At 36.7% G+C, this 11,502-nt stretch overlaps 1 protein-coding gene across 4 annotated transcripts in view; it reads right to left on the bottom strand.

The window, feature by feature from the left end:
- The window catches only part of ATP2B1 (ATPase plasma membrane Ca2+ transporting 1), a 122,117-nt gene that overhangs the window by 23,487 nt on the left and 87,128 nt on the right, over window positions 1-11,502 (bottom strand). For all 4 annotated transcript variants that reach the window (XM_070454314.1, XM_070454313.1, XM_020882462.2 and 1 more), the window contains exons 10-13: window positions 8,866-9,108; window positions 6,511-6,752; window positions 5,176-5,413; window positions 246-425 (exon numbers count right to left, since the gene is read on the bottom strand). In XM_070454314.1, coding sequence (XP_070310415.1) covers window positions 246-425; window positions 5,176-5,413; window positions 6,511-6,752; window positions 8,866-9,108 — 903 coding nt within the window. The remainder of the gene's footprint in view (window positions 1-245; window positions 426-5,175; window positions 5,414-6,510; window positions 6,753-8,865; window positions 9,109-11,502) is intronic.

Below are 11,502 nucleotides of genomic sequence, written 5' to 3' on the forward strand. Positions count from 1 at the left end.
TTATTGGCTTACACATACTGTATTTCTTGGGCGTGGACTGAAAAAAAGAACCACTCATTCCCTTCAAGGCAAATTTCTTTATCACTTGTTCCCTCTACTTCCTAAAATGTTTTGCTTCTTGGGGTGAGGGCTGCACCTTTCCAGGTGTGATGCCTAACACGCAGTGCATATGCAAAGTGTATTTGTTAAATGAAATCCCTAATATACTAAAAATATAGCAGCTTAAAAAATAAAAACACCCTTACCTCTCCTTTTTCATTTCGTATTCTCCTGTTGAAATCTTTACCTTCTAGGCAAAGAAAATCTTCCCCAGGATGTAAAATACCACATTTGGTGGCAATAGCCCGAGCAGTATTAATATTATCACCAGTGACCATCCGCACAGTGATTCCAGCCCTCTGACATTTCTTTATTGCATCTGGCACCTGGTTAATGTGGAAAAAATTCATATCATGGAAGAAAATTAGAGTATTTCCAGGATGGGGAAAAAAAAATCCCACTAAACAAATATAGATGCCTCAAAGTCCCACAAATGACAACCTTCATTTCATCTCAAGATATTAAATATTTCTCGCAGTATGCCCAATAACCTCTTCTTTCCTCTTCCACTGCTACAGGCCTAGTTTAGGTTTCACTTTCAGTTATCATTTGACTTAACTTGCCTGCATTATTCATTTGCCGAAGGCCTTTCCCAGCACCTTCCCCCCTGGCAACCATTAGACAATTCTTTCCTGGTTGGCTTTCTACCTTTCAGGTTCTACTGCCCAGACACCAGGCGTATACTGTTGGTGTCCTTGGGGTAAAGAGAGACTCACTTTCCACCCAACCCTTCATCTTTTAAGGGTCATCTCTCCTATTCTAGAACCTCCAACCACCATCTACATGATTACTTTCAGAGCTACATGTTTTTCCCAGCTCATTGTGAGAGATGGATTCTTAGTCATACCAGAAAAGCAGACATCAGAATGTGGGTGTCTAAAAGGGAAACTATGCTTTCTATCTAATAGGAACCGAACGATGATCTGACCTCCTCCATCTCCCTTACCGTCTACATCCTTAAGGGCCAAAGAATCCTGCAGATTGGACCTCAAACCTTCCCTGACTTCCCGTCATCATGCTTGTTCCCCGAGCTATTGCAAAAGCTTTTTTTTTTTTTTTTTTAAATTGGCATCCCTGTGTTTATGTTTGTCTTCCCTTTAAAACATCTGATATACCTGACAATAGAGTTCTTTCTCTAATACACTTTCTTAAAAATACATGATGATTCCTCAACTGTTATACTATAAACCACAAAGTTCTCAGTATAATAGAGTATCACACTTGAGCTTCAGAATAGTTTCCTAGTAGATAAACAAGGATTTACTGTATAGCACAGGGAACTATATTCAATATCTTGTAATAACCTATAATGGAAAAGAATAAAAAAGAAAAAATTGTATAACTGAATCACTTGGTTGTACACCTGAAACTAACACAATATTGTAAGTTGGCTACATTTCAATTAAAAAAAAAAAAGATGACTAAACACTGTACTACTGGACACTCTTATATTAAAAAAAAACTGTTTAGATAAAATTGAAAATTTAGTTGGGTGTACTGTATTTTATCTGGAAACCCTACTCTAGATCTAACTTCCAGTTTACAGGAAACAGAAGGAAAGCACTCAGCAAAATCTGGAATGTAGAAAACTCTCCAGGATACATGTCCTTCTACAGATAATTTGCAAAAATATGGCAGTTTACTTGCTGATGAGAAGAAAATAAAACAATTTTCTTTGACAGGTAATCTGAAAGAATGGAAAAGAGAGGAAACTTATAGATCCTCTAGATTAAGACTTTGAGGGGCATGGCAATAAATTTAATGTGTGCCCTGGGTGATTCTGATTTGAATACATATTTGTGGTACAATTTAGGAAATTTTAAAAATAATGAATATTTAGGAATTATTGTTAAAAGTCTTAAGTATCATGACTGTGTTTCAGAAAAGAATTAGGAAAAAAATAGCTTCCAAGACCTAAATTTTCTCCTATTAAACACTTAATCTGTGTATAATTTTGGGATCTCTGCTTCTGCAGTTCCCTTTGCCGAGAAAATCCTTTCCTGTTCTTCTCTAACCAGAAAATCCAAGACGATCCTTCGAGAACAGAGGCTGCAAATGCCAATACCCAGCGGGCCATGCAGGTAACAGGAATGAGGAAAGCAGGCTAAGAGAGTGACAACTGGTCTTGGCTAAAGCTATGTGGCAAATGGTATTTAAGAGAGCAAACAATTATTAATAGCCCACTAATCACCAAATACATCCACTTACAACTCACAAGTTACCTCCAATTTTACAGAGAAACTGAAGAGAAGCTAAATCTTTTTTTAAAGCATCTATGCATATGCAATAAAGCTGGATTTAGTCCAGGTATCTAATTAATCAAGATTCTCTACATGAGGACTGCATGGTCCAGAAGATGAATTCTGGAAAGCTACCTCCTATTACACTGTCTCACTTTACTGCAAGCACTCATCTCGTTTTGCGATAATGAAGAAATCAATTGCCACTTCTGTGTTAAAAAAAAAAAATAAACCTATCAACCTCAGTGCCAAGAACACAAAATGAGCAATACATCTTCCAAAGGACAGAAGTTGAAGGAATCCTGATTTAACATTGTATTTAGATAAGATTTAAGCCATAAATCAATGTATAAAACTTGGAATGGTTTTCCTTTGACCAAAGGTTGGCAAACATGATCTGGATGTCTCACAAGCATCTGAAACTCTTGAACTCCAAACTGAATTTACCTTGACCTCTAAATAGGCAGCTTTGTCTGACTCTCTTATTATATTGGTAATACCATCTACTAGCCACTCAGCTTTGCAAGCTGAAGAGTGATTCCTACTCCTCTAGAACAGTTACTAGGAGATAGCTCTGTCCTAAGTCTCTAGCTACACATTTTCAAGAGATTCTCTTGCCTACTTCACCTTCAGGCCTCTAGTTCCAAATGTCTACTTGAAATATAACTGGCTGTTTCGGACACCTCCACAATGTCAGATATATATATCCAAATCCAACACATGAATATCTAGTGGTTCTACCTCCATTTCCTTTGAAATCAAACTTTTCCTTCCAACTTCCCTGGCACAACTGACTAAGCCATGATCATCTCTTGTTTGAGATTACTGCAATCATCTCATTGGGTTCTCTGTGTCGACTTCTCTATTTCTTACAGAGTACTCCACGTACAATTTTAACATGAATCATGTCACTTTCCAGCCTGAATTTCTTCAATGACTTTCCACGGCATTTCAGAATAAAATTCAGAGCCCTCACTGCCTGGTAAGGCCAAAGATAACCTCGTCTGCTCTTTCTTGGTCAGGCTTACAGCCACACTGCCCTCCTTTCTATCTTTGAAAAGCTAAATACTTCCTGCATAGCTCAGTCAGTAAAGCATTGGCCTGCAATGCGGGAGACCTGGGTTCAATTCCTGGGTCAGAAGTTCCTCTGGAGAAGGGAATGGCAACCCACCCCAGTATTCTTGCCTGGAGAATCCCACGGACAGAGGAACCTGGCAGGCTCCAGTTCATGGTATCACAAGAGCCGGACACGTCTTAGTGCTATCTTTCTTTTTTCTTGCCTTAAGGCTCCTGTATTTTTTGTCCCATTCTCCTGTAATACTGTTCTTGCAGCTACTTAACAAGGCTGACTCACTTCCAGCCATCAGAGCTCAACTGAAATGTTAAATCCTCAGAAGTCTTTAACATGGGGTCTCTGTTATCTTTATCACTCTTGTGCATATCCTTTATGGCCCTGATTTCACTTGTACTATCATAGCTGATGCCCCCTCATGCCCCATGCCAACTAGATTAGAAGGCCTATGATGGCAGGGAGCAAGTCTTAGTCCTTACAGAATGTGTTTTCACTTGGTAGGTACACCAAGTACTTTATCTGCTGTGTTACCTCTCTAGAGTGTAAGTTTCCTAATTACTGTGTTCACTGCAGTCTCCAGTTCCTAGATGGGTGCCTGGTACTACACATTGGGTGTTGAAGCAATTAGTTGATGATAGTCACTGAACAAAAGCTATTTTTGCCTTTGTGCTTTTTATTCATGGTGTTTCTTTGCTCAAATGTGCTTTCCTCTCTCTCTCTCGGTCTAGGTAATACCTCTTCATCCTGTAAGACTCACATCAGGTAATCTCTGGGAAGTCCGTTACTTAACACCTCTCGGGGTTAATACAGCACAGTCGTTTTTTAAGCACACATATCTTAAGGAGAGCTAGGTTTGAACATACTAGCTCTATGGTTTACAGCTAGCTTCTATAAATCTCAATTTTTTCTTCATCTTTCTGTAAGTAATAATACTTACAACTCAGAGGTGAATATTAGGTAAAATAATACACATAAAGCTCTAAGCATAAAAGCTGGCACACAGTAAGAAGGCATTAAAAATGTTATTACTTTAAAAGGTTGGGGGCTCATATTCTGTGCTCATGTAACATGCTTTCCATATGTATCTATGTACTAACATGCTGGTTATAACTATGTATTTGTCCACTCCCACCTAGGACAGTAACTTCTTTGAGGCTAGGAACCAGATCTCAAAAATCTTTATGTCTCCAGTATCCTAGTATAGTCTCAATAACTTTAAAAAAGTTTTTGCTCAATAAACTTAAGAAAAAAAAAAAGAAACTAAGGGAAAAAAAAAAGCAAAGTCTACAGCTGTGGACTGTCCAGTATGATAGCAAGATGCTAAAATTGAAAACAAAATTTTCTAATTCAGTTTTTCAGTTGAACTAGCCACACCTCAAAAGCTCAGTAGTCACATGTGGCTAGTGGCTGTGATATGGAACAACACAGAACAATTCCATGGCTGCAGACGGTCCTACTGGACAGTGCTGGACCAAAGAGCATGAAAACACAACTTAATGGTATTTACTATATAATATAAATATCAATGGAAAAAACCCTACCCAGTTCAAGGCACTGGTTATGGTGCTATATAAACATGGAGGGTCCCAAAGAGGAGTTATTGAATTTAAAACCATAAACAGGTAGCACATGCATCCCAAGCACTATTATTTCACTCATCTTGGATTCACACTGGAAAGAAAATCACAAACGCTAAGAATTTTACTAGAAAACCGGTTATAGTTAGTGCCTTCTGCACATGCAGAACACAGAATGTTTCACCACCTCAGGTCTCACAGGATCTTCAATGCCCACAACAGCAATGCATGTAAGGCCGGTGACAATATCATTTTCATTATCCCACTCTGGTTCTGGTTCTCCTGCTGGGAAATCTCTGAATGCAAGACATATGGTTCTCAAGCCTTCTGATGCCATCGGTTCAATCACAGTTTTTACAATATCATCACGGTCCCTTGGTCTGAATACTTTTGCCTCACCATTAGCACTCAAGATTTTGAAACACCTATAAGGAAATGTTGAATCCAAACATCAATAATTAACAAAGATAATAGTTAATGCCATTTAAGTGACTTGGACGGGCTAGAAATCATGTAATCTGATTATCTGGAATTCAGAGAACTATGTATGTTGCATTTTTACAGGCTTCAACCATATTTACTTTTCTCTCTCCACTTTAAAAAACAGTTCTCTTTTAATGGTTCTCATTTGATCATTCCTCATTGAATCAGCTACTCAAAATATTCTTAAAACTTCTCTTTAGGAAATGCAGGGCTTTAAAATTTTCACAAAAAACCCCTAGTGGCAAAGAAGAATAAACTATGTACCTGTACATTTTGGTATAGATTTAGATATTAGTCTTAAGTAACACAAAATTTCCAAATATTTCCTTCTTTTAAAGTACAGGAGAATGGGACTAAAAATACAGGAGCCTTAAGGCAAGAAAAAAGAAAGATAGCACTAAATTTCAATGCTTGTAATAACAGATAAGCATTAGGAAAATTATATTTAAACATGTTATGTCAAAACTAGGGCCACTGGTCTGTATATGGACAGTACAAAAAAAAAAGATTACCATCCAAAATGACAGCAGGTATTTAAATACAACAATACAGTAGCATAAGTATGATAAAACCTCACTCTGATATAAAAGGAGGAGCCTCAAGATCAAGTTTTAATGCTTTGTTATTCTAAAAACTAATGCGTAATTCATTCACCACTATCTACAATGTGGTATAGAAAACATGACCATTAATTTTTCTTCCCAGGAGGCTTTTATTTTTCGTGATCCTATACAGCAGTGGACTCAACACACCTAAGAACAAGTATCAATGTTCACTTTGTTAAACCATACAGATTGAACATAATGGGCTTATTTCCCTGTAACAAAACATTAAGAAATAAAAGAAGCTGGAGTATGAGAATGGCAGAACACCCTGGACAAAAGATCAATACCATTAAATAACACTAATAAAAAAACTCTGAAGGTCCTAGCTAACGCCTGAAGTTCACAAAAAGAAAGTATCAACAATAACGACAGAGTAGGTATTCCATAAAGCGACCATAGTGAGCAATTTATTCATCTAAGCATTTTACTCTTACTTTTTCAGTATTATCTCAGATGCACCCTTGCTGAATATTCGGTAACTTCCATCTGAATTTTTCAGGACAGTGCTCATGGACTTTCTGACAGAATTGAAGGTGTAGACTTTGTACAGTGCTTCTTCCGGTATTTCATTTCTAACATCCTGATAATCCCTCTTTAAATCCAAAAGAAGTCCCAACAAGGCACATTCAGTTTTATTACCAACATGACGAGGTAATCCACCCTCTTTCTCTGGTGGCTATAAGAGAAAAAGGTTTAGAAGCTAGTACCATACTGTTTCTCTATGACAGTTTAATTTAGAATCAAAACAGAGCAAGACATTCTAAACAAAATCATATAGGAAACTTCTATTAGTATCAGCATTTCAAAGTGGAACATAGAAAAAGAAAGGCTGAAAAAAGCTCTGGGGCAAAAATGACATGGATTCCACTCTCAGCCCTGCCAAATACTAGCTATGTGAATTTTTGGCAAGTAACTCAACTGCTGCGGTTTTTGGCTTCAACATCAGGACAACAGGAGCACCCAAGAATTAAATGAGGTAAGACGTGTAGAGCTTAAAGCTGGTTCCTGACACATGTTGCTGTTGCTTCGTCACTAAGTCATGTTTGACTCTTTGCAACCCCGTGGACTATAGCATGCCAGGCTTCCCTGTCTTTTACACTCTCTCCCAGACTTTGCTCAAACTCATGTCTATTGAGTTGGTGATGCTATCTAACCATCTCATCCTCTTCCTTCCTCTTCCCCTTTTGCCTTCCATCTTTCCCAGCATCAGGGTCTTTTCCAGTGAGTTGGCTCTTTACATCAGGTGGCCAAAATATTGGAGATTCAGCTTCAGCATCAGTCCTTCCAATGAATATTCAGGGTTGATTTCCTTTAGGATTGATTGGTTTGGTCTCCTTGCAGTCCAAGGGACTCTTAAGAGTCCTCTCCAACACCACAATTCAAAATCATCAATTCTTACAGTGCTCAGCTTTCTTTATAGTCCAATTTTCACATCCATACATGACTACTGGAAAAACCGCAGCTTTGACTATATGGACCTTTATCAGCAATGTGATGTCTCTGCTTTTTAATACACTGTCTAGGTTTGTCATAACTTTCCTTCCAAGTAGCCAGTGTGTATTAATTTCAGGGCTGTAGTCACCATCTGCAGTGATTCTGGAGTTGAAGAAAATAAAATCTGTCACTGCTTCTACTTTTTCCCTTTCTATTTGACATGAAGTGATGGGACCATATACTGTATCTTAGTTTTGCACATTTGAGTTTTAAGCCAGCTTTTTCACTCTCCTCTTTCACCTTCATCAAGAGGCTCTTTAGTCCCTCTTCCCTTTCTGCCATTACAGTGATATCATCAGCATATTTGAAGTTGTTACATTTCTCCCAGAAATTTTGATTCTGGCTTGTGATTCATGTAGCCTGACACATATAGGACTTAATAACTTTTAATTCCCTTCCTTTTCTCTTGTTTTCATAAGCATTTATATTAAATAGTTCAAAATTGAATCTACTTTACCATTTTTTATGGCTTAAAATAAAAGTATAGTCATTAAAATATAGTTGCCTTAAATACATATAAAACCTTTATTTCCTTCAGTGTATCTTCACAAATAGCTCCTTCTGTAATCATCACAACAGTATGAAGGGCAGATGAAACCATCTTTACTTAACAACTGAAGAAAGTAAAACTCAGGCTTTCAGCTAGTAAAAGACAAAGCTAGATGTAGAACCAAGATCTCATAACTTTCCAGTCCAATAATCCAATTCATGCAATATTAACTGCATTTACGGTCTTCATCCATAAGTCACTAGAACACATATCAGCCAAACAATCTCATGGTTTATGTTATAAAAAAAATTTTTTAATGTGCAAAGTTAAAAATATTTTATTCTAAGGTACCACAAGTCTAGAGTTACTTTATCCAGTTAGTCCCAAAGATTTAAGAAGCACCTTATAGGTACGATCTACTAAGAAACCAAACAGAGCCAACAGCAAGCATATATGACACATAGTAAGTTAAAATCTGGTTTCAAAATTTGCTCCTGGAGATTGAAAGTTGACTTGCTACAGTAAGATAGCCTAGTCTTTAAAGAAATGAATGAAGCAGAAATTTTAAATTGAGGACTTATTCTGGTTATGTGGCTCTAAAGTTTCTAAACACAAAAAATTCAAAATATAGGAGGAAAATACAAGTAAACATATATATATATGCTGATCAACAGATCTTATTTAAAAACTTAACTCATTTCTTCAATTTATAAATAACAGTCATAGAGCTTAAGAACTACATATAGTCAAATCATCACAAGTGGAAAAATTCATTTTTAACCATAAATTATTAAAGAGACCTTACCAATATTTTTGATGTATAAGCACAATTCACAGAAATTCCTGTTACAAGATAGGACAAAATATTTGGTGGAATGGCTTCAGGGTCAGGAATCTTTTTATAATGTTTCTCATTTATGTAAGCTTGAACGACTGTCATTCGGTTCATTGTCAACGTTCCTGTCTTATCTGAACAAATAGCTGTAGCATTCCCCATGGTTTCACAAGCATCCAGATGCCTTACTAAATTATTATCTTTCATCATTTTCTACAGTGACAGAAAAAAGAGGTAGTTAAGCTACACACAAAACCCATGACCTCATTATATCAAAATGATTGCAAACTGCTTTAAAATCAGAACTATAACTTTACCTGGATACATAGTATAAAGCACTGATTTAATACTGGAAGAATTTAATATAAATGGCCTATTCAAATAAGCTAAAGAAAGTACTAGCTTCCTGTGGCTTCAATAAGTTTCCCACTACATAACATAATCTAGTAAATGAAGGCAGATACCAACATGCAAATCATGCTGACATGCCTCCAAAAGCTTCTAGGAAGCAGCCTCAAATTGCAAGAGCAATGAGAACTTGTACTCACAGCCACGGAACAGTGTATTTACATGTAAGGTTTAAGTCTCCTTGTTAAGTGGAAAACAAAAGATTCTTGAATCAGCTAAGAAAAAAGTAGCTTTTGTCAGTTAAAATATAGAATTTGTGGGCATGTAGTTGCCTGAATTTTTTTTTCTTTTTGACTCTGACAGATTGAGGTAACATATCAAAACCAGCAAGGGTCACTTTTATCTTCTCCCTATGGTGGTACACTGGCATTCTCATCCTGAGGATCATCCCTTCCTCTTATTTACAAGAAAAAGACAGTTTCTAAAGAAAATAAGAGTTTTATTGCAGTTCCAAAGGGCATTTAGGTTAAAATGCTTAATAATTGATTCCTCAAACATGAACTGGAATGGGTTAAAAACTGCAGTTATTTTACAAAGTATGTTCTGTGTCTACTAATGTGCAAGATATTGCAAGAAGCTGGTTCCTTGAAGAAACAAGTTTGGGGAAGGAAGATTACTGCGATCTGCATTAATACTAAAGATTAAAAGAGTTCTGCAGTAAAAACAAAAAGGTGTTCAGTTTTGTGAAACACTAACGGAGGAGCCATAAGGAGGACACCTCAGTGGAAAGAAAAGTGGTAACGTTTGGGCTAAATAAACATTTAATGAAAGCTTAAAGAACAACAGTCAAAATGCTTCCACTCATTTTGTCAAAGAAATGCAGATCAATTCTGCCTATATCTTTTTGATTAACTGAAAAATCAGTATCATTAATGACTACTCAAAATAATCTAATTTCAGTACTAATAAAATGATTTTACCTATGTGTCTAAAACTTACATTTACCCTCAATTGTTTTCTAATTATTTTAAGACATCAAGTAGATGAACAGATTGTACCTCACTATTACTTTGATATATTTACTTCATTTTTGAAACAAAAGATGTGAAATGCCTGAAAATAAACTTAAACAGGAAGCCAAAAAATATTCTTATCAAGACAAATCTGCTGAAAATTCTTGGGAACACTGAAGATGAGAGTGCTAGAGCAGGAACTATGATTAATTACTTTGTATGGTTTCTGTCACCAATACTACTTAGGAAGAAATACTAATTAATAATAAAAAATTGACAAAAGCAGCATTCTTTCATTAGGTATAATTTTATATGTGAAGCCATTTTGAAAAAAAAGATCAAAACTATCCAGGCTGAAGACAAACTAGATGTCCATCAACTAGTAAGCAAACTAGATGTCCATCAACAGATGAATGGATAAGGAAGACGTGGTACATACATCCAAAGCAATATTACTCAGCCATTAAAAAGAACAAATTTGAGTTAGTTCCAGTGAAGTGGATGAGCCTAGAGCCTGTTATACAGAGTGACGTAAGTCAGAAAGAGAAAAACAAATATAGTATATTAATGCACATATTTAGAATCTAGAAAAATGGTATTGATGAACCTATTTGCAGGGAAAGAACAGAGAGGCAGATGTAGAGAATGAACTTGTAGACACAGTAGGGGAGAGAGCAAGTGGAATGAGTGGAAAAAGTAGTATCAACAAATACACACTACTGTGCGTAAAGTGGACAGCTGGGAAGAAACTGCTATATAACACAGGGAGCCATCTGGTGCTCTGTGATGACCTAGAGGGGTAGGATGGGTGGAAGGGACAGAGGCCCAAGAAGAAAGGGATCTATGTATAAATACGGCTGATTTGTGCTGTTGTATGGCAGAAATGAACACAATGGTACTGTAAAAATTTAAAAAAATAAAAAAACTGTCCAGGCTAAGTCTTTCAAAATCCAATTCGCTTTTACCATTTAAGATATAAAACTGGTAAAAAAAGGAAATTAATAATCTTCAAACAGAATATTCCTTTAAGTAAAACAGCAGTCAGCAAACACATCAAAGCTCATTTTTCCAGCACTCTGCTTTGAGAACTGGAGGACGGTGCCACTGCAGGCGGCGTGGTCAGAGACAGTGACACGTGAAGAGAGCTGAGCAAAGTCAGAGAGCTGAGGATTCAAAGGAAGGCGCACACGAGTGAGAAGGTCCAAGAGTGAGGGGGGCTAGAGCTTGTGAGAATCAGCAGGAAGGC

Source organism: Odocoileus virginianus, chromosome 24 (genome assembly GCF_023699985.2).
Source record: "Odocoileus virginianus isolate 20LAN1187 ecotype Illinois chromosome 24, Ovbor_1.2, whole genome shotgun sequence".
In the NCBI taxonomy this organism is placed as follows: domain Eukaryota; kingdom Metazoa; phylum Chordata; class Mammalia; order Artiodactyla; family Cervidae; genus Odocoileus; species Odocoileus virginianus.